General features: G+C 47.6%; 1 protein-coding gene across 1 annotated transcript in view; it reads left to right on the plus strand.

Moving 5' to 3' along the window:
• The window catches only part of RNF141 (ring finger protein 141), a 473,212-nt gene that overhangs the window by 179,639 nt on the left and 269,391 nt on the right, over window positions 1-24,182 (plus strand). The window contains exon 3 of the mRNA XM_069623656.1: window positions 10,703-10,811. Within this exon, the coding sequence (XP_069479757.1) occupies window positions 10,703-10,811 (109 nt within the window). The remainder of the gene's footprint in view (window positions 1-10,702; window positions 10,812-24,182) is intronic.

A 24,182-nucleotide genomic window follows, 5' to 3' on the forward strand; every position in this document is an offset into this window, starting at 1 on the left:
GAGGGGTGATTCCTCTCTGCGGCGTCTCTGGATGTCGGGGCTCGGGGAGACTTCTTCTGTGTGTGTCCTGTGTCTTTGGACGATATTCGGTGCCGGATGTAGGAACTGCCACCCTCCGGATCATTTCTAATTACGGTGCTGCTGAAAGGCCGGGCGGGAGCAAGTCTCACTCATGTCTCCCTGCCCCGGCGGCCATCCACAATCAGGATAACGTTTTTTAACTCCCCCTCATTCTTGGGTACGAAGAATAGGGGCGAGGCTGCCGGGGATTTGGATGGGCGGATGAAAGCGTTTGCCAGGTATTGGTCCAGATATGATTTCAAATGGAGATTTTCAGGTTCAGTGAGTGCGTAAATTCGACTGCATGGGATTTGTGCACCAGGTACGAGGTTGATCTGACAGTCATATGGCCTATGAGGGGGTAAGGTATTAGCCTGTTCTGTTTGGAAAACGTCTTGGAAATCGTGGTATTCACTTTGTAGTGTACTTGTTACACCTAGTACCAACGCCTCTTTATCTTGGACAGGTGTCTTTGGGTCAGATAATGGCATTTCCACTTGGTAGCAGGCATGAGCACACTCATTGGAGAAGGCCAATTTTTTTGCTCGCCAGTCGATGTTAGGATTGTGAGCCACCAACCATGGCATCCCTAGAATCACCCGGAACTGAGGGGCCTTGATAAGGTCGAAGGCAATGGCTTCCCGATGTCTGTCTTGGCACAGAAGGGTCAATTCCGCTGTCTGTTGGGTTACAGGACCAGAAGCTATCTCTGTGCCGTCGACAGTGGTGACCTTCTCAGTTGTCCTTTTCTGACAGACTGGAAGTCACATCCTTGTTGCCAGGCCTTGGTCTATGTAGTTACCAACGGCTCCGCTGTCTATGTACGCCTCCACAGCATGCATCCGAGACGGTTGTCGGTGACTAATTAAAATCACAGGCAGGGCAAGGTGTGAGGTCTGTGGCCCTCTTCCTTCGCTCGACAAATGGACCTCTACGCTTGCCGGGCCTGGAAGTTTTCTGACTCTTGTTCTCCTCCTTCTTTCTCTGTGGCTCCAACAGTTCTCCTAGGGGGCTTTACTGGGCATTCTCTGAGGCAGTGACCTGATTTCCCGCAGTACAGGCATAATTGCTGTTGCCTCCTTGTCTCTTTCGGCCTTGGTTAATGGGCTCCGTACCCCCCAATTTGCATGGGTTCTGAAGTGTTTTCTGATGAACACAGAATATTCTCCCTTGAGCGTACATACACAATCCGATTATCCGTTCAGGCTCGATCTGTCCTTCGATCTTGCAGCGTGTGGTCTAGCTGCACCACTAGGTTGATGAACTCATCTTTTGGCGGGATTACCACCTGGGCTAAGACGTCTTTCAACCCCCCCCCCGTAATCCTCGATGGAACAACGTTGTTTGTGTCTCCTCAAGCCACCCAGTTTCAACGACAAGTCTGTTGAAAGTGGCGATATATGTTATCAAATCTTGGCTGCCTTGGCGGAGGGACAGAAGTTAATTATCCGGAGCTTGGCCCTGGGTGTGTCGGGCGAACAGCTTCTCCATCTCCTGTTGAAACCCCGCAAAATCCTGCAGGAGTGGGTCATCCTGGCTTACTAACGGTATGGACCAATCCGCGGCACTGCCACTCAGATATGACAGAATGAAGGCAACCCGCGATTGGGTGGGTGGTCATAATTTCGAAAAAAAATGTCGACAGACAAAAATGTTGACAAAAAAATGTCGAAAAAAAAAATGTCGACTTTCGTTTTTTTTAATTATATATTTATTTTAGGGGTTTGGGAGTTAAAAAAAAGGGAAGAATTAAAAAAGAAATTAAAAAAGGGGGGTTGGGGGGGAAATCCCCCCATTTAAAAAAAAAATGCATTGAAAAAAAAGTCGACATTTTTTTTTCGATATTTTGACTTTCGACATTTTTGTTGTCGAAATTATCACTGTAAACCCCGCGATTGATCATTAGGAAAGGCTCCGGGTCTGCAAAGAAAATGGAGGTGGCACTGGTTCATGATCACTGCATAACTTCTTGGGTCCCCCGTAAAACGTTCCGGTGGGGCCAAAGGACCCCCCCCCTCACCCCCCAGGGAGGACCACCTGCATTGGATTAACGGATGAGGCTGAAACCGACGGAATACTTCCTGGCAATGGAGCCTGCCCAGCCTGTGTTTGGAGTAATTGTCTGGCCAATTCGTCGGTGTGGTCCTTGGTGACAATCAACTCCCTCCTAAGGGCATTGGTTTCTTGCCGGGCAGAGTGTACCTCTCCCGTAATTCCCCCAGTAACTGAGCTAGTTGGTCAGTCTGTGATGTTTCCATGACAGCCAGGTGGATGTTTAATTGAGGCTTCGCGTTCTGTTACGCTCACCTGGTATGCACGGGGGCGCCACACGATACTGGGTGGACGTCTAAGCGCTATCCCAGACCCCTCTGCTTGGTTACGTGCCAGACCTTGGGTAGCGCCTTAGGTTTTTGTGCGTTGAACTCTACGTCCTGCATATCTGTGCAGGGGCGCGTGGTCGATGCGGGCGTTCCGTGGACCTCGTTGCTTCACTGGTTCGTATGTCCTTATATCGGGTCCAGACCAGCTGTGACTCCGACTCTGCTTGCTGTGTTCCAGGTGAGTTATTATGTCTTTTCAGTCTTTATTCTGTCTCTTCCTTTCCCTTCGTTTTCTCTGTCTTAGCATCTTTGCTCCACTACGCTGTTCCTAACAATGTTTCTCTTTGTTTTCACAGGGTTGATTGCGATTTTCGGAGTTGCCGCCCTGGATGGCGAAAACCACTGTGAGTTATTGATGCACGGAGCGCTGCGCTATTTGTTAGTGTTAATTGCTAACCTGTGTTCTCTTTCCTTCTTTGTACAGGTTGCGGTGATGTTTCGGAGTGATGAGCGATCCAAGGGCTGCTTGCCCAAGTAAGAATTGTTGTTAATGCTGTCCTTGTTCCTTTACCTTTGCAGGCTGCGTTGAAATCCGGAGATGGGCGAGGTAAGCGAAGCGCAGGATGGTTTCAGGACCGGTTACTCACAGGTAAGTGTTCTTGCTCGCTAATGCTGTTCTTGTTCTTGAAGGTTAGAAATAGAATCCGGATCGAGGACTCAAGATCTGGCCGCCGGAGAAGCAGATGAGCAGGAGCTGAACACGGTGAGCTTTACGCTGCAGGAGTGCAGAATAACCCGAAGCGTGTTCTGCAGTTTGAGGGGTGGGGGGGTTTAAATAGCCCAGGTAAAGTAGTTCCAGGGCAAGTAGTTCCAGGCTCAGCCACACCCAAAACACTAGACCGCATGGCTTAGTTCTAAAGAACTGAGCTGTGTAATAGGCCTCCATGTTGGATTAAGGTCCAAAACTGGTGTTGCTTTATTCCTGATGATGAGCCTGGCGCCAAAGGCACCAGGACTGACTCCATGTATGTTTCTGATGGATTTTTAAGGCCCTTAGGCCAGTGTGAAGGGCCTTAGCCCCACTGCTGCCAGGGGGCTGTTATACCTGAGGGGGTCAGGCGCATAGATCGTGACAATAACCTGCCACTCGCTGCGCAGACTATGTATACCTGCAATGACATCGACCTTGAGACGCAAGTCATCAAGGGACATGGAGTCCACTGCATCGACTCGCAGCGCTCTCTGCCGAAAAAGAAATTCCGAAGCAGCAGTCGCTGGAAGGGAAGATATCTAAAGATGAGGAATATGTGGGAGAAACATCCAGTCGAAAGAATGTTACCATGGTTAAGTAACTTTTTGTTCTCTCCTATTCTCCTTTTTCATGTGCCTTCTTGTTTCTCTGGGTCTCTCCACCTCTGGGAGATTTCCTCACCTGACTCCAATGATATGCCTTCTTTATTCCCTTTCAGTGTTGCTACGCACCTTCTCCTATTTCCCCTAATGTTCCTTTCCCAGAATCTGCCTCCTATATTCTCTCTAAACGGTTTTCTCTTTCCTGTTGATTTTTGGATTCTTCACCCTCTTATTTCTTTTGAGTATTTTTCTTTTGCTGCTTTATTATACTTACTTGTGTTTCTTTCTTTTGGAACTCTTCTCTTACCTATGTGTGTCTTGCTGTCTTGCTTAGTCTTCCATTGGCCATCTCTCAACCCATTTCTTACTCCTCTTTTCTTGTTTCCTGTGCTATATTTTCACTCCTCCTTCATTGAACCTCCTTTGTCGACTCTCCACAAATTCTTCGTGTTCCTCATTTCTTTTCACTTTTCCTCTGGGCAGGCCTGGCTCATCCATGTTGCGGTTACACAATGCTTTCTTCCTTTCTTTACCACTTTCTCTTTCTCTTCTTTGCATTTTTTCCTTTCTTCTTGCTTCTACTTTGTCTTCATTCTCCTGTCTTCTCTCTCCATTCTAGCTTGTTGACTTTTGTCTGGGTCCTCTGCTGTTAACTTAGATGTGTCACTCTTCTGTATCCGTCTTGTTACCTCATATGCACTCTCTGGTTTTTGACACTTTTCCTCTGCTTTGGCGCCAATAATCCACCACCTCTGTGGGTTTCTCCCATCGTCACCGACCCTTTGCTTCTTTCTAGTTCCTCCTCCCCTTTGCTTCTTTCTAGTTCCTCCTCCCCTTTTTTCCTACTCCTCTTCTCTTGCCTGTTACTACATTACCCACTTGGCGTAGCTTTCTACCTTCTCTCTTCCTTCATACATATGTCACCATTCTATCTCCACTTCTACCTTCCTCCCTCAATTTCTTCTCTTCACTCTTATTTCTCTTGCTTGCACTTCCTCCACTGTCTCTTCTCTGTCAGTTCCACTCCTTTTTTTCCTTCCTTTGCCTTCCTCCCTCTTATATTCATGTCCACTCTGGGTCTTCCTCTTTCACTCCTTTAGTACCTATCTCTCTCCCCTTTCTTCCTGCCCATCCTTTTATATTCCTCGTCTTCCTCTTACTTTGGTGTGACACTGCACAGCGAGATTTCAAATTGTGGGGCCTCCTTTTTGGGGTTGTGCCGCTTTCTCAGTGTGGCCACCTGACCTCCAGTTGGTGCCCAGACTTGCTTGCTGGACACCTGCAGATGCTAGTGCCCCCACTCTACCACAGTGCTGCTAGGTTCAAACTCTTTAGTGCCTGCCACCACCACTGTTCATTGCACATCCATCCAGCGGCCCCACAACCTTTGCTGACATTAAGGCCCAGGACTCCCACCCGTGGAATCTGCTTTGACCCTCCAACATGGCCAGTAATCTGTTAGCGATCTGACAAACTAAGCCTTTTGCTTTTCCTGGTTGTCTCTCCAGCCACAATCTGTTGTTTATAAGCTTTTATGCCCTTTTTTCTACTTTCCCTGCTCCAGATCTCTGGCTTCATAACAATGCCCTAAAGCTAGTTAATGCTGTTTTCCTGGGTTTTCTACCTCTAGGGGTACAATGTCATTTGCACCATGGAAAGGAATTGTATTACAGTTGTTATGCAGTTGGAGAAGGTTTGTCAATATATCCATTAGGTGTGTCGGAGATGGCTAGTAACAAGTCACCAATACATGGACTAAATGATACAAACTCTTGCTTTCAGGAAAGAAAACTGAGGAAGTCGGACATTTCACGATAGTCAGTGAATATTACACTGTCAGCTGTGCTTTTACTGGACAGTCTGGTACCAGTAGCAGCTGAGCTTATCGTTTTATTGAAGGAGGTAGTGTGAATTTACTCTTTTAAAAATGTGATTTATGACGGGGGCAGGTTGAGCATTTTCCTAGATGGCGCCCATTATGCACTATGCAACCTACCTCCCCAAATTTTCATATGTTCTTGCTGTCACTGATCCCAAACCATGTTAAATTTGTTTGTTTTTTCTCTTTATTTATAAAGCGCACCAAACCCAGAGGTATCTGGGTGCGTTGTATGGTTTGCAGATATGCATTTGGTGTGATTTTAATCTGTTGACATTGCAAATGGCTTTGTATACCGACGTAACCATCTGAACTGTCTTTTGCAATCAAAAGCCATCTTAGAAATGTGGCTCGTTCTGGTGACACTGTCAGAAGTCTGTGGAACCATCTATTTACAAACAAAATGTTTACCATTGCTTAGTAGCAGACTCTGATATGATATGTCATTTATAACGCACCTGTACACAAGTGTTTCTAGGGGCGACAAGACAAAGGAGGCAAGACGGAGGGAGGACAAGACAAACGATCTTACTAGGCCGTGTGTCATTCAGATCGTGCAAGTGCGCAAATACAAACTGCAGGGGGGGAAAGGAGAGTGGAAATGCCAGGGAGAGGGAAGGGAGAAGTGCATTCAGGGCAGCAATGCTCCGAGTAAATGCAGCCAGGGCAGCGCGGCTCTGGGTAAGTGCAAGGAGGCAGGGGACTGTAGAGGTGACAGTTACATCCCCTAAGTTTGCAGTGGGCTGGGGGCAGTGCAGAGGGGACTGCTCATGGAGGGGCCTGGTACCAAGTGTTACTCTGAGCGGTAGCCAAGGAACCAGTCGGCGCAGCAGACAGGTAGGTCATCAGGGAAGGGAGGGAGAGAGAGAAAGCAGAGAAGAAAGGGAAAGTCTTGAGCTGCTTCTGGAACTTTCAGGTGGTCCGGCTCAAGTCTGAGAGGGGCAGGGAGGCCATTCCAGAGGGAGGCACCTGCAGAGGAGAGAGTTCTACCCCCCACTATCTGCTTGGAGTAGCGCCTGATCCTCAGAGAGTTGGAGGTGGCTGAGCGAAATGCTTGAGAAGGAAGGTATTTTGAGAGAGAGCCTTGGCTGTAGTGTGGCCCCGGACACAGATAGCCTTGTGGACGATGCAGAGGATCTTGAACTTGATCCTTGCAGCCACCAGGAGGCAGTGGAGAGATTTCAGGGCTTCAGAGATACAGTCCCTGGGCTTGAGGCCAAGAAAGTCTTGTAGACCTGTTGTGGGTTAGTTGCAGAGGGCAGAGAGAAAACAAAGGCAAATTAAGAAAGCGGCTGTTGCAGTAGTCCAGCCCAGAGATAACCAGGGCTCTAGAGACAATGAGCTTCTGGGGGGAAAGTGAGAAAAGGAAGAATACCTTTGAGAAGGTGCAGCTGGTAGTGGGCCTTCTTGGCAAGGTCTGTGATGTGAGGAGAGATGCAGAGACTGGAGTCGAAGATGACACCAAGGTTTTATGGCTCCCGGGAAGGTGAAGTAAGAGGGCCCAAAAAGGGTGCCCAGAGTGAGTGAGTGAGGGAGAGCAGGAGCAGGGGTCCCAATGAGAAGGATCTCCGTCTTACTGGCATTAAGACAGAGATTATTGGAGGTGCACTAATCCTGAATCATGGATAGACAGGAATGAGCGAGAGAAGAGGGGAGGCTGAGGGGAGCCTGAAAGAGAACAGTGTGTCATCTGCATAACACTGAAAGTTAGAGGAGAAGGTAGAGATCAGGTGGGCCCACGGGCCCAAGTAGACATTGAAGGACCAGGGTGATAGGATAGAGCCATGGGGAACACCACATGTGGAGAGAGAATTGGTGGAGAGAAAGGACCCAAGTTGGACCTGGGAGGGTCGGTCCATGAGGAAGGTCAACCATTCCAGAACCTGATCCATGATGCCCAGGTTCTCAGAGTCGATTGATCAGGATAGCATGATTGACTGTGTCAAAAGCAGAGGAAAGGTCAAGGACGATGAGGACAGAGGGAAGACTGCAATTAAGGTTAGAGAGCATCACAGGTGTTCAGGAGCCAGACTGATGGTCATGGAGATAACCAACAGATTCAGTGTGGAGAGTAAGCTGAGAGATGGTCAGCTTTTCCAGGAATTTTCCCATGAAAGGAGTGATAGAGATTGGGCGATAGTTTGCCTGACAGGTAGGATCGGCAGAAGGGTTTTTAAGGATGGGGAGCACAAGGTAGTGCTTGAGGAGAGAAGGGAAAGATCCAGTGGCGAAAGAGTGATTGCAGACATTGGCCAAGGCTGGAGTCAGGGTGTCCATGTGGTCCTTGATGGTTCTGGGGGAGCATCAGAGCACCTGTCTGGACGACACTTTCATTGTTCAGACTTGTCTAGAAACATCGTTGGGTGTTGTCAGAGAGAAAGAGAAGAAAGGAGGAGGAGAGGGTGAGGAGGCCGGGTGGGGGGAGGCGAGAGAGGTAGAGGTAGAGGTAGAGGTAGAGGAAGAGGAGAGCGGGGACAGGATGTCCTGAGTTTTATTGGTGAAGTGAGAAGCCTGAGCCATACAGAGGGCCTTGGAGGTCACAGGAAAGGTGCAGAAGGATTGACCAGCTCCTTGCAGATTTTAAAGAGTTTGGCCGTGTTCTTGGAAGGTGCAGAGATGCAGGCTTGGATGTGGACTCTCTTCTTGGACAGGACAGAGAGCCTGTATTGTCTTTGGAGCAGGCAGCAGGCCAGTTTGTCATAGGATGTTCCAGAAGCTCTCCACTTCCTCTCAGCCACCCAGAACTTGCATTTTAGGGTGGCAAGGTCAGAGCCATACCAAGAGTTGCACTTGGAGGTTGTTTTCAGACGGATTTTCATGACGGGGGCAAGGATGTCCAGAGTGTTGAGATAGAAAGATGCAGGTTAGAGAGGGCTGTGTCAGAGTGTGAGTCAGCCGCAGGTGTAGAAGGAGCAGAAAAAGCAGGGGTAAAGGCATCCACTGACACACGCCTCATCGGCCGAATGACCGAGAAGGTAGGTGGCAGTGGTGTGGTAGGCTTCGCCTGAAGGACTGAGTGTCAGGTGAGAGGAAAGCAGAACGTGCTCAGTCCAAGAGAGAGGAGTGGTGAGAGGGTTAGAGAGGAGAATGTCTGAGGAGATGAGAACATCCAAGGTGTGTCGGGCAGAGTTTGTCTGACCAGAGGGTAGAATGGAGAGGACGAGTGTGTCGCACAGGTTGCGGAAGAGCCCAGCGGAGGGATTAGAAGCATCCAGGTGGATGTTGAGGTCTCCGAGGAGGAGAAGTTGAGAGTTGGAGGCAAGGAGAGAAGAGGAGAGGTCAGATCACTCTTTGGGGAAGAGGGCTACTTGGGCAGGTGGCCTGTAGATGGTGGCCACAGCCGGAGAAAGGCAGGAGAGACCCAGAGCCTGCAGACCAGGCATTCAAAGGAGGAGTAGGCCTGCATAGGAATGACAGAAGCAGGGATCCACTCTGGAACGATCAGAGCTACTCCACCTCTGGGTCGGTTGATTCTGGGCTCGGAGAAGTTCTTGTAGCCATCAGGGAGGAGAGTGTCAAAACTTGTGATAGAGCTGGCTGTGAACCATGTCTCTGTGAGAGCGAGGACATCCAGGTCAAGTTCTTCGAGGAAGTGGCAGATGTCCGAGGAGTGTTTGACAGCAGAGCGGGTTTTGAGAATAGCGATGTGGAACAGGTTGCCACATTTGAAAGACTTCCAGGGTGGGGTACAACCTTGAGGTACACGAAGTGGTAGAGCAGCCAGAGAGTTGGCAAAGGTGGTAGTAGAAGGGGGCAGAGGAGCCAGAGAGGTGCTAGTAGGAGTAGCGGGAGAAGGGAGTAAGTTGATAAAATGCAGGAGACGCTTATTGAAAAGGAGATTGGGCTGAGGGCCCTGGACTAAGATGGTGCCATTCAGATAGAAATTAATGATGGTCTTGGAGGAGTGGAAAGAGGCCAAGAGGACCTCCTACTGAGTGCCACCATTAATGGGAGAGGAAGAGATAGGAGAGAGAGCCGGTACCATATGAGGGCTCCATGGGTCTGGAGAGGGAACGGCAAAGAGGGTGTCGGTTAGGGTCTGTCTGGAGGAAGCGCTGATGTGGGTATCTGCGATAGGGAGGCCAGGGTTGGAGACCAGGATATCCCTCTTGAACTTTTTTCTACCAGACTTAGTGAGAGGGATAGGATAGGAGATCGAGTAGCAGTTTGAGAAGATGGAAGATATTGAGAGCACCATAGAGGGTGCGAAGATGCAAGAAGGTAGCGTGAGGTAGGAAAGAAGCACAAGCCAAGCCGAGCACCATGGGAGGCAACAAAGAGGGAGGGTTCACACAGAAGGAGGCGCACAGGAGGCAACGAGCAGGCAACCACAGGGGAACGCAGGAGCAGGGTGGATGGAAGACTGGTAGGGGGGAGCGCACTGTATAAACACCCAGATTCGACTTTTCTAGGAAGATGGGGGGGGGGGGAAAGACCTCGTTTCAATACAAACAGTAATGTTAAAACACCCAGATTTGACTTTCTGGGAAAGAGGAAAAAAGGCCTAATTTCAACACAAACAGAAATAACATTTACTGAGAAGCTTATGTGTGGTGCGGTAAGCGACATAGGGATTACTTGAGGGTTGGGTCATTTAAATGGGGTGCAGTGAATCCTGCCCGTCTAACCCTACCTGGTTGGTTGCAGCAGGCTGAAGGCTGCAAGCTTCTTGCTTACCCTGCTGACGCCAGCAGACACCATCTGGAGCTGCTTCTAAGGGAGCTGCCCTTAGCCTTGGGGTCCTTCGCCAGAGCAAATTAAAATATTTAAGGTATTTTGAGTTCACCCTTTTAAATTTGAGTTGGCGCACAAACCCTAATGGTAGTCGTAGAGCTACAAAGCCATCTTGTTACACAGTAGCAGATTACAAAATATATATTGCTATTCAGTGCATGCATGATGGCCAGCGGAATCATCAAATGAATTAAATTATAACTTAATTTTTACATTTTTACATTGTTAAATGGAATCATTTCCTTGCACAGTGCATTGCTCTTTTTGTTTAATTTTTCAAGTCATACAATGAGAGAGTGTTCTACAGTATGCCTTAGCTGGACAAACATGGAAACATGTTTCTTTATTTTTTCAGAACTGCAAAATTGGCCTCTGGCCAGGACAGACATCTGTTGTTTGAAGTACAGCCAGGGTCTGATTCTACAGCTCTTTGGAAAGTCTCTGTAAGAATAGTGTGTACTAAGGTGAGACTTATTTTTGTCTTGTATCTGATGTATACTTCATGTTTTTATTTGTAAAGTCTTGATCATTGTTTCTTTAATATTCTGGCAGAGTTCGAAATGGGGGGGCTCAAAGCACTCTCATGAGCTCCTTTACAGAAGCCTGCAATGAACCAAGTGAAGGCTTCAATCGGTTTCCACATATAGAATGATATGTAATTATGGCAGTGAGCTACAAACAATGCACCTAAAATTCCTGCCATGTCGAGCAAGATGCAGACTGACGTCATACACTACTCTTTCTGCTCCCTCCTTGCTTTTGCCCATACAGAGCCACCATAGCTGAACAAAAAGATCCTTAGTTGTGCTGCTTATTAGCATTATTTGTCGCCAGACACGCATAAGTTGAACTGTGCAGCAACATACTTTCTCACTACTCAGCTTTGTGAGAGACAAGTGCTCCAAGATCCTACCTACGTCTCCAATGATTATTTAATTACCTCTTTTTACATTTCTTAATTAAGATCACAGGCAGAAATGGGCATAAAACCAAAAAAGTCTCCTTAATATTAACGAGCATAAGACATAATTGAAAAGCAGAGGTTAATAACGTTGGCAATTATGAAAACGGAATGTTCCACTGTGCGCACTCCTTAGTACTATTAGGATAATTAATTCAAACACTAATAGTTTAGGTGTATCATGTTGTCTTACAAGGTTTTATTTTTCTTATATCTTGTTACTTCACAAGATGTATCAAACATGCATGGCATTTATTTGTCTCTGTTGCTAGACTGTTCATTCTTATCAGTTTTAATCGAAAGTATTGTCAGTACCAGTATTTTATTAACGCAGCATACATTTGAATTGAGTTGAATCACAATTCACATAAACAAATGCAGTGGTTAATTTGTTTAAAAAAAGACTGAGCTTTTGCCAGGGCAAAACTAATATGTATTGGGTTAGCATTCCTTGAAAGAATGAAGCACGAAAAGAAGAGAAGGGAGAAAGGATAAATCAACAGAAAAAGGGGGGTCAAAAATTAGAACCATGCAATGTTAATATTCATTTACAAGCAACCTCGAGTCATGACACAATAGTCTAACCTTATGCAAAACTAACTTTGCATTGGCTACATGGATCCTTGCTTTGGGTGCTCTCCTAATGCGCAGTGACTCGATCCTGATATGTCATGTCATAGCAATCAAAAGTACTCATTGTCAATTTAGATTTCATATCATAGTGTGAATCAAATATGTCATATATATATATATCTATATATATCTATATATATATATATTCTGAGGCGTGTGGAATCTGCTTAGATCCCATGCTGTGCAAAGGCCGACATCTAGTGGAAGCTGGAGAGTATTAGTTTGTTTTTCGAAACTCGAAAATGAGCGTCGACCTAGCGCGTGCCAGTAATAGTATCCCTAATGTGACGTCCACTGTACCCATGATCCCTCACGCCTGTAGGACCGTCAGATTGTTTTTTTCCGCCATACCTGTCAGAAGCATAGTCGCGGAGTTCCCTGGCTTTCAGCCTTTTTGTCATAATTCATCTAAGTTTTCCCGTTCTTTAAATCCCACATCGAGATTCTGAAGATCGACGCCGGTCCGAAGAACGAACAGCCGTCGAGACTGCACGACGGACTTTGGGCTCCGGAAGGCCTCTGGCCTCGGCAGGTCTCTGCCTCAGCCCTGCAAGTAGGGAGAGTGGGGGGTGGACATACTCACACTAGTTTATTTCCTACATACACTCGCCCGCTGCCATAGAATAACATATGGAGAGTACTCCATTTAAATTCTGCCCCAAGTGCAACCGCAAGTTTCCTTGGGTGGATAAGCATAACACTTGTAATCTCTGTCTGCCTAGGGATCGCCCCGAAGCTAACTGCAGAGCGTGTAATCTCTTTAAGGCTTAAACACTAAAGGACTGCTCCACTAAACGTTGGGCCCACTACGCCAGGCAGCTCGAGGCCATGGAGGCGGTGGGTTCCTTCAGTGATGGCAGCAACGCTGCCGTATCGGACAGCGAGGGCACAGGGGTGTCGATAGACACCCAAGTACGAGTCCCCGGCCTCGGAGGATTGTCTGGCGGGGAAGTTATGGGGACCACACCCGGAGACATGAGCGCTACTGCACCTAAGCACACTAACCCCATCCGAGACTCGATACGCGTGTCGAGTGATCGTTTCTGTGGACCACTCTCTTTGTGCCTCTTTCTTCCAGTGTCCTCTGGGTGTTCCAGGTCGAGATGGCCTCACGACACACGGCAACCGTCCACGATTGCCAAGGGTGCCTCGCTCCCCAAACTCACAGATGTATTGTCGTCTGACGATGAAACCGTCCTCTATCCCAAAGCAGCACGCTTACAGTCGGCTCCGGCAGTTCCTTCCATGTCTGCCTCCGAGTCTCGACGCTCGCCCTCGAAAGCTTCAGAACCTTTCCAACACACCGAATCTCGGCGCCAGGCGTCGAAAGATTCTGAGAAGGCCAAACATTCAGGGAAACATTCCTCTACTCATGGAAAAGGGGACAAACAGCAGAAAACGTCATCAGAGAAAACATCTGTACCCCAGGTCCAGAAGGACAAGCATAGATCTTCAGATAAGGATAAATCTAAGACTCCTGACCCTGTCACTAGACCTAAAGTTATCCCTCCAACTCCACATGACATGGGAGAAGAGGAGGTTGTATACGAATTGTTCGTTTTACAACTGTTCGAATTACAATTGACCTTTTCACAATTGACCGAATTGTGAAGGTCAATTGTAACATATATGTGGGGGGAAACTCCCCACAACCCCCATCCAACGGCAAACCCCCCAAAACCCCTAGGGGTTTCCCCCCACACATGTTACAGTGGGAACAAGTGGCTGCACTCATCGACTTTAAAGGGCCAGTTGGCACAGGTTGCATCGGAGGGGAGGGCTATGTCCGGTTGCATCCTTAAGGCAACCTTTGATGCCGCGGATAACGCCGGCAGGCTAATAATAGAAAGCACTGTTATTAAAAGGCATGCTTGTTTAAGGCAGTGAGGGTTTAAACCCGAGACACAAGCATCCCTAATAGACAAGCCGGTGGAGCCTGATCTTCTATTTGGCAAGGCGGTAGAGGACGCTTTAAAAAATGCCAAGGATGAGTATGAGACTCTAAAGTCCCTGGGACAGTTGACCAACAAACCCCCTAATCAAAGAGGGAATGGCAATTTTCGTCACCCACGCGGCCAAAATTCTTAAAAAGGCTCCAACTATTCTCAGGGGCAGGGCACACCATGGGGGAACAACCAGCAGTCTACCCAAAGTTACAACAGGGGTAACAAAAGAGGTCATGGTAAGGGTAGAGGCAGCCCCAGCAGAGGCAGCACGCTTCCCGCAAAGCAGTGACGCCGAGATCAGGGTCCCTTCCCACGCATCTCCAGTAGAGGGACGCATTACCAACTTCACCCAAGCTTGGGAAGGGATCACATCGGACAGATGGGTGCTGTCCACAGTGTCCGCAGGATACTGCATCGAACTACTGGAGCTCCCCCGCAACCACCCTCCAAGACAAAAGATACATTCCCTGGACCACCAAATGATCCTCCTCGAGGAAATCGTCAATCTTCTCGCAAAGGACGCGATAGAACTCGTCCCGGGCAACCAGGTAAACAAGGGTATTTATTCAACTTACGTTCTTGTGCCAAAAAAAGATTTGATAATGCGCCCAGTATTAGACTTACGCCCTGCAAACAAGTATGTCGAGCCCCAAATATTTTGCATGACTACTCTCCAAGAGGTAATCACCCTCCTAAAGAGAGGGGATTACATGGCAACGTTGTACATGAAAGATGCCTATTTTCATGTTTCCATGTTGCCAGCGCACAGAAGATTCTTGCGCTTCAAGGTGGACAGTCAGCACTACCAGTTCAAGGTGCTGCCCTTCGGTATAGCCTCGGCTCCAATGGTATTCACCAAAGTACTGGTGGTGGCGGCAGCACACCTACGCAGGGAGGCAATCCCAGTGTACCCTTACCTGGACGACTGGCTCATCACGGGGGAAACCCCAATAATTTGTAGATCCAACATCCAAAGAACCATCAACCTCCTCTTCTAATTGTGTTTCTCTATCGACAAGAAAAAAGATCAAGCCTGGTGCCAAGCACCTCCAAACAGTTCCTAGGAGCTGTCCTAAACACTCAAGAGGGTTTGCCCTTTCCATCAGAGGAAAGAATTCAGAATATACTACTGCAAATTCCTCAATATCAGCCCGGTCGTCAAATAAGGGTGCGCAAAGCGATGCGTTTGCTAGGCATGATGGCGTCATGTATTTACCTGGTTCCCCACGCGCGCCTGTGCATGCTACCCATGCAGGAATGGTTGGCGAAACAATGGTCTCAGGCAAGTGGTCAGTGGGACGATCTAGTGGTCGTTTTGTCAACACTTGTTCAAAGTCTTCACTGGTGGACGAGAGAGAACCTGTCGAAGAGGAAACACTTTTTCGATCCGGAGATGCAGGCTGGTGTCACTACAGACGCGTCCCTATCGGGGTGGGGAGCAAACCTCCTTCACCACACAGCGCAGGGTCTCTGGTCTTGCACAGTGACCAAGAATCGCATCAATCTGCTAGAGCTTCTGGCAGTCTTCAGAGCGCTTCGAGCGTTCGAACCCCACCTGATGAACCTGTCGGTGCAGATCTTAACAGACAGCACAACAGCTATGTTTTACATAAACAAGCAGGGAGGGACTCATTCGCCAAATCTGTCCAGGCTTGCCCAGAAAATTTGGACATGGGCACTCAGACGGAACATTTACCTGTCATCTCAACATTTTCCAGGGGATCTCAATTCACTGGCAGACACTTTGAGCAGAGATCCCCTCCCAGAAGAACACAAATGGTGTCTGCACAGAGAAGCCGTAGAAGACCTCTTCTCACAGTGGGGTTTCCCCACTAGAGACCTATTCGCCACAAGCGAAAACAGACAATGCCCAGGATTCGCATCCAGGTTCCCCCAGCCAGACTCCAGGGGGAACGCCCTGTGGATGAACTGGTCAGAAATATTTGCCTATGCTTTTCCACCAACTCCTCTCATGAGGAAGGTGGTCAACAAGATGCACAGAAAATCGATGACGCTCATCCTAGTTGCTCCCATGTGGGCGAGACAACTGTGGTTTCCACACCTGCTCAGACTAGCAATGTGCAAACCCATCAGACTCCCGTGCTGGCACAACCTACTATCCTAGCACCACGGTCAAACAGTGCATCCTCAACCCAGCTCAATGAACTTGGCAGCATGGCTCCTGAATTCCTAGAGTTTGCACATCTCAACCTGCCACAGAGATGCATCGATGTACTAAAAGAATCTAGGAAACCAAACACGAGACACTGTTACTTTGATAAATGGAAACCAAAAACGAGACACTGTTACTTTGATAAATGGAAAAGATTTGTTATCTGGTGCCAGAATAAACAAATCAACCCGGTTGATTGCACTCCTTCCAATATTGTCACATACATGCTCCACCTGCTAGACACAGGGATGGTATTTAATTCACTCAAGGTACACCTGGAGGTGATGTCAGCCTACACCACCTCCCATAACAAGGTGTCCTGGTGGAATGTACCAGTGGTTAAAGCCTTTATGTAAGGGGTAAAGAGGATGGGACCTTAATGTGGTGCTTGCTAAACTCATGGGCCTATTCATGGGCTAGTCTCAAACACCTGACCTATAAAACTGCCTTCTTAGTAGCCATTACATCCATAAGAACGGTCAGTGAAATTCAGGCTCTGTCAGTGCAGGATCCTGTCTTTACTGTTCACAAGGATAAACTGGTTCTACGGACTCACCCTAGGTTCTCACCTAAGTTCATTTCAAAATTCCATGTTAACCAGTCCATTGAGCTACCGGCCTTCTTTCAAGAACCCAAAAGCTCTGCTGAGGTGAAACTACACACACTAGATGTGCGAAGAGCGGTCCTCTACTACGGAGACAAGACCAGACCGCTAAGAAAGACAGATCAACTGTTCGTCTCCGTAGCTACAGGCAGAGAAGGAGATCACGTGTCTAAAGGTGCCATCTCAAAATGGATAGTCAAATGTATCCAACTGTGTTACTCCCTTTCTGAAAAGACTCTGCCTTTTACACCAAGAGCCCACTCTACTAGAGGCACTGGGTCCACTCTGGCTTTCATTGCAAATGTACCCCTTGACACCATTTGCAAAGCAGCTACATGGAGCTCGATTCACACTTTTACTCAGCACTACTGCATTGACACTCATTCCAAGACAGATGCTCAAGTGGGACAAGCGGTTCTAAGACATATGTTCGCTCATGACCCTTCTCATATCTCACCTCCTTCTTCTAACACTGCTTGCTAATCTATGCACAGCATGTGATCTAAGCAGATTCCACAAGCCTCAGAAGGAATACATTACTCACCGTAATCGTATTTCTGATGCTTGTATCTGCTTAGATTCACATGCGCCCACCCTTTCTCCCCTCTGAGAGAAGGCGCATGGATGCTTCTAGTCTTATATATCTATCTATCTGCTTGGATAATCTATACTCCCGCTACTCCTCATGCTACCTCATGTCAGAAAAAATAAAATCTGAGGGTCCTACACGCGTGAGGGATCATGGGTACAGTGGACGTCACACTAGGGATAGTATTACTGGCACGCCCTATGTCGACGCCCATTTTTGAGTTTCGAAAAACAAACTGTAATACTCCGCAGCTTCCACTAGATGTCAGCCTATGCACAGAATGTGAATCTAAGGAGATACAAGCATCAGAAATACGATTACGGTGAGTAATGTATCATATAACCTCCATTACTTTAGTAAGTGAGGCACTCTTGGCAACAGTGGATGATTGCCTGATGTCATGAGGCAATCTTGATCGAGAATGCCCAGAGGACACTGATTCGGTGGACCTTTCTCTGTGTGGCTCTTTCCGAGAACTTGACGTGCGCGTCGAGTCTCGGTTGGACTTAGAGTGCTTAGTGGAAGTTGTGTGGGTAGCACTCGTGTCGCCGGGTGTTTTCCCCATAGCTGCCCTGCCGGACAACCTTCCGATGTCGGGGACTTGCGCTTCCGAATTTTGTCTATGGGAAAAAAATAATTTTGGAACCCCCCCTATAACTTTGCACCCCCTGGAGCAAACCTCACCAAACTATATATAATGGACGTTATGGTTACAAGTAAAACCGAAAAACCCCTGAAATTCGCCAGTTATGGTAAGCTAAGCAACCATAACTCGCGCCACCAGCGTGCACTGCTAAGAATAATACCCATGATATCAAAGAGGACATAATGAATATGATTGATGACATCATTGATGACATCACATGTCTAGCCCCTTCTTCTTTTTTTTGTTCACTGACATATCTAGGCCAAGTGAGTTTATTCAATGACAGTCAAAAACTTAAAATTCAAAATGTATTAATTTGTAGACATTGCTATTCTCACATGTTCTTACAGTACTTTCCTTAGAATTCAATTGCATCGTATGATGCACATACATATATAGGGGAAGAAGCAGGCCTGAAACACAGCAATCATTTCTATGTGTAAAGATAATCATGTTGGTTATACACAGTGGCTCATGATACTGCCTCTTGTTTACTTACTTTACTCTCCCTGTATAAGCCCTATATTTCTATACACTGTGGTCTCTTAATGTTTTGTGTGTAATAGGACACGCATGTAATAAGTGATGCATTATTACCTAGATAGTATTTGTTTCACAGTATGCAAACTTGTGATACAGAAGCATTCACTGTTTTACTATCCAACATGGGAAAATTAGAAATATTACATCTCTATGGTGTATGCTGCAGTCAATGCCTATGTTTCTGTATGAGTAGGTTCCTGTTCTAGAAACAACACTGCAATGGAATGTCCTTTGGTGCAATACATTGCATAATCAAGTATGTAGTTCATCGCACATCTCCAGATGACCCCTGACACTTTTTCGCCAACATTACATTCACAATCCCTTGTAGGGACTTCCTATGAAAATTAAATGCACATGTGATGTCATCAATCATATTTGTTATGTCATCTTTGATGTCATGGGTGTTATTCTTAGCAGTGCACGGTGGTGGCGCGAGTTATGGTTGCTTAGCGTACCATAGCTGGCGGATTTCAAGGGTTTTCAGTTTTACTTGTAACCATAACGTCCCTTTAACAATGTTTTTTCACTGAATTTGTTAGGTTATTAGTATTGCAACTTAACCATAACGTCCCTTTTAACAATGCTTTTTCACTGAATTTGTTAGGTTATTAGTATCGCAACTTAACAATAACGTCCCCTTAACAAAGTTTTTTCATTGAATATATATATATATATATATATATATATATATATATATATATATACTTAAGGATGCATCCAATTAAATTGGGAGTTCTGAACAGTTCCTGTAACCCAATTTACATAGTCTGGATAAAATAGATTCTTATCTTGTCTCCAAATCCTATAGTACATGTTCGTATTATGTCTTGCAATCAGTTTCCTAAGTGCAGTAAAAGAGAATTAAAGAGTCAGTGCCCAGTATTATCAGGGAGTATAGTTTATAAATTACCCAATGATACACCTACCCTGTGGTATAAACTATCCTTCGAGTCCTCAACTTTGGATAGATATGATGCCAATGCACCTTGCCATGTTTGGCAACTCGTGGAAGTCCTGGAGTCCTGCATGTGTACTGTGGCGCCATGCAACGTTCCTGCTTAAGTCGAGGAGCAACATCATTGCGTGTATACATATGATGTTGTATGTAAACAGTGTGATGTCACTGTGTACTTTGCTTATTACAATCGTTACATTGCCGTTCGCGTAGAGCATGAAAAAAGTATACATTTTCAGTTCTACAGGGGCATGAAATTAGATTAGGTTTGCTTGGCTGACAAATGATTATTTGGTCAAGTGTATTCTATTGACTGCCATCTGTTGTGTGTTGCTAAGTGTTTTTTAGTGTCCAGAAAAGGTAATATTAGCTAAATGCAGGTCATGCTATCACATGTAAGGACACAGCGTTGCTTGTCAAGGTCTCTTGCTGTTCACATAAGTTTCCAGTGTCATCCGTTCAAAATCATTACAAATGTGAATGATGTTGCGGAGAGTAACTGTTGGCCTGCGTATTCCATATCTAGATATCCAGGGCATTCCAATACACGATACACTTAACTTGGTCATGGAAAGACTTGTATTCATACATTTCATAAAAATACATCCAATTCATTTCCTGTGTTTTATTGTTTTATCCCAAAATTGTTGTTCATAGTTTGCATATGTATCTGGCCTCCAGTTTTTTAAGTCCAGTTCTCTCTTACCACCTCTTTGGTGAAGGCTTCATATGATCCACTGTTGGAAAACAAATGTCCCGTTTATTGTCCATTTGGTGGATTGTGTAACGATGCTGTACTAGAGGTAGCTTTGCATCTTATTTGCCAACAAGTGTTCCCCTCTGCTTGTCCATAATTCCCATATTAGGCTGCCTACGTAATGTTTACTGCAGATGCATACAATAATATATGGAAAATATTTACTCTGACAGTTCAATAAGTGCTGGATCTCAATTTGCTGCGAATCAGTGACTGTAAAACTATGTGTATTGTCATGCATGTGGCCACATCCTACAAAAGCCACATTTGTAGAACCCTTTCAATTGTCTTGCTGCCTTTAACCAATTGCTCTCAGTTGCTAATGCTGCAATGTAGCTGAAGCATGGTTGATTATGTGTGGTTGGAGCCTGGCGAAATAATAATAATAAAAATAAATAATAATAATTTGGCATTTATATAGCGCTACGAACCCTCAGGTATCTGAGCGCTGCTTATTATTACCCACGGTGTGTGGTGTTCATTTATCGACCTCGGAAGGATGAAACGCTGAGTTTGGCGCTGCCGGGAATCGAACCTGCGTTCGCAGACTCTGCACTGATGTCAAAGCGAGCGCTCTACTCGCTGTGCCACTTGACCGGCTACATGTTGGGCCCTTTCCTTGCCATCAAGCTAAGCAGGGTCAGTCCTGCTTTGAAGCTAAGCACCGCCAGACCCGGTTAGTGCATGGATGGGCAACCGAATGAGCATTGGGCATCCAAATTATTTATTTTAAACCATGCTACTGTCAGTCCTTGAAAGTTTTGCACTCAGAGACCTTGTTTGCCTTTTGCTGAATTGCATTCTGGTATGTGTAGTCTCCCAGTCAATAGTAAACAAAATAGATATTTCTACAGCAAATCCCTGCAGTAACTGGGTCGAACCCTGCTTAGCTTCAAAGCGAGGAAGGGGTCAGCCCCCTAAGGCCATGTTGCCCAATAAATGAGCCCATTTTACAAGACCACTTAGAGCAACATCGCCTTACGGGGCTGGATCCTTCCTTGCTTTGAAACTGAGCAGCGTCGGTCCCGGTTACTGCATGGATGGGAGGCAGTCCGCAGTTCTGAATGCTGTTCGTTTTCTTAGTTTTAAATATCTCATAACACACGGCATCCACATCATTTTTTTTAAACCGTGCTACTGTCCGTCCTTGAACGTTTTGCACTCCGAGACCATTTTGTTTTTTGAATCCTGGTATTTGTAGTCTCACAGTCAGGATGTGGGCAATAATGCCACAATTCTACACTTTTTTTCCCTGTATAGTTCTACATGGATTTATATATTTGAGTGACACTATAGTATGTGTACTTCGATGGGATTGGGTCCTCCGACGTATTCCATATCTATGACAGTAATCACCACAGCTGTGCTGCTTCGGAAAATATTTTGGCGTCTGCGTACTGCGTCGATGACGTTGATACGCCGTCCTTGAAGACCTCCTCCGACGGCCGACGTCGCCAGATGTTATAAGTAGGACGCACGACGCCCGTAGCCTCAGTTCCGTTTTTTCCGCGATCGTGTTCGCTTCGGAGATCTCGGCGCGCCTCGACTCTTTGGAGTTTCTGTTCTTTCTCGGTTCTTCGAACCTGTTCGTAGTGTGAAGTATATTCTTCGTGAAGATGTCTACCTCGTCTTCCACCCTGCGTCCGGGCTTTAAGAAGTGCGGGGACTGTGGGTCCAAGATGTCGGTGACGGACTCGCACAACGCCTGCCTCTGGTGCCTCGGGGAGGCCCATGACATGGATGACTGTGTCGACTGCCAGTCGCTCACGTCCAAAGCCTTGCGGGAACGCAAGAAGTAGTTGTCAGTAGGTAAGGTGTCCAAGCCACGGAAGTCGAGGTCTGCAGGGCTTTCGACGGGTGATTCGAGGGGCGACTCTCCGCATCGTCGTCGGAAGTAGAGTGGGTCTTGGTCCCGGAGTAGGTCCCGCCACTCCTCTGCCTCTGCGAGACACTCCCGGAAGCGCAGTCATCGGTCGCCTTACCCGTTCTCATCCGAGGACTCTGCCAGTCAGCGGGTTGCTTATCCCACCAAGCATGCGACGCCGGAGGAATGGGCTTCCTTTGGTAAGAAAATGCTAGCGATTCTCGAATCGCAGGGCACTGGTCCGTCCACGCCTCCGAGTGGGATCGGTCGAGAGACACCGCTCGCAGGCCTTCGGGCTCGGGTGGTCAGCACGATTCGCGGGAGAGGTCCCGCTCGGACAAGGGGAATCGTTCTCGTCATACCCGTTCCAGGTCCCGGTCCTCGACGCGCTCGAGACCGTGTGCACCTGTGGTGTCTTCGAGGAAGAGGTCAACGCCGGTGGCGCCAAGTTCATCGACGGACTCTTTCGAGGCCCCGCCTCCAAAGAAGTCATTGACTCCATCGGCGCCCAGGCTGTCGAAGGACACGCTCGGGGCTCCGCCCTCGAGGCCTGTGTCGAAGCCGTCGATGCTGTCTGCGCCGCGCTCGACGTTGACGCCGATTCACTCGACGTCGACGCGTTTCACTCGACGCCCTCAACGCCTTTCGGGGCTGTGGTGTCGGAGGTACCCTGTAACACGGGGGATACCCTTAGAAAGGCTCTGGCCAAGGTCAGGCATGGCTTTGTTCCCCATTCTGTGCCCTCTCACCTCCATCTTGAGTACATTTCATAGGTGGATGAGGGCTCTGATGATGGCATGGTTCCTGATACGGTGCCAGACGAGATTCTCTCGGGCCAAAGCCAAATTGAAGACCTGCGTCAGTCCCTGCACGATGCCAGTGGTCTGGACACCTCTCCGGAGGTGGAGTTTTGTAGGCCTGAGCCTGGCTCTCATGCCGACTCCTCGTACTGGCGCCTTATGTCTAGGGTCACCGAGTACTTGGGGTGGTCTGCTCCCCCAGGGGATTTTCTTCAGGATGACCTTACGGATATCCTCGACCAGGGTCCGCCAACTGACTCGGTACTGCCGTTCCATATGGCTCTACAGAGGAGGGTGGCGGTGGCTTGGACTGCTCTGGAGAGTCTCCTGGCAGTGGGCAAGTCTTTGCCGCGAAAATACCGCCCAGCCAGTAGCGACCCCTGCTACTTGACCAAGCACCACACTCCGGAGAGTTTGGTGGTGCAGGCGGCTACGGCCCCAGCAAAGCAGGCGTCGTATCCTACCATCCCTCCTGATAGGGACGACAAGCGTTTTGATGGTTGGGCGGAGAAAGTGTTTACTTCAGGGGGGTATGGCGCATCAGGCGGCCAACTCCGTGTGTGCCATGTCTCGTTTCACGCACACTCTGTGGACCTGTGTTTCCTTAGCGGCTGAACATATTCCCGAACGGGATGGTTTCCTTGCTATGGTCCAGGATGGCAAGGATGCTATGTGTGAGGCCGTTCAGTCGGGTTTGGACATGGCAGATTGCGTCAGCCGGTCCATGGCTGGCGAGCACCCTGATACGCAAGTTTGCGTGGTTGTGGAAGTTGGGGTTTGCTCCTGATGTGCAGGCCCGGCTCCTCAACATGCCCTTTGACGGGGAACATCTTTTTGGCAGCAAGGCTGATGAGAGCCTTGAGAGGTTGCGACAAAGGTTGCAGACCTCCAAAGCTGCAGCGAAGTCGTTGGGCGCTGCAGTTCGACAACCTCTGCCTTTTCGTCCTAGGGGACAGCAATGGAGGAGAGGTTCCTTTCGTTATTACTCATCCTTTGGTAAAGCGAGAGGAGCTGCCAGTCAAAGGGGCCACCGTAGGAGTGCCAGAGGTGGAAAACAAGGTACTCGAGGTGCCAAGGCCGCTCGGACAGTTGCCTCTTTGCCCTCAGGCAACACCGCAGCCGCTTCAGCTCAGTCATGAGGCCATGTATAAATCATGAAAAAAGGGGAAGTGTCGCTGTGCCAGGGTTTAAGAGCTGAAACGGGGGTCATTTGATTCCTGGGGCTCCCCTAAGTAGCTCAATGTTTAAGCAGTGAATGCTATAGTCAATTATTTTGAGAAAATAAATCCTCTTGACACAATATGTGAGATACAAACGTGAGGCAATTTTCACATAACAAACATTTTTTTAATATATATAAT

This window comes from Ambystoma mexicanum, chromosome 11 (genome assembly GCF_040938575.1).
Source record: "Ambystoma mexicanum isolate Mex_15411 chromosome 11, UKY_AmexF1_1, whole genome shotgun sequence".
Taxonomy (NCBI): domain Eukaryota; kingdom Metazoa; phylum Chordata; class Amphibia; order Caudata; family Ambystomatidae; genus Ambystoma; species Ambystoma mexicanum.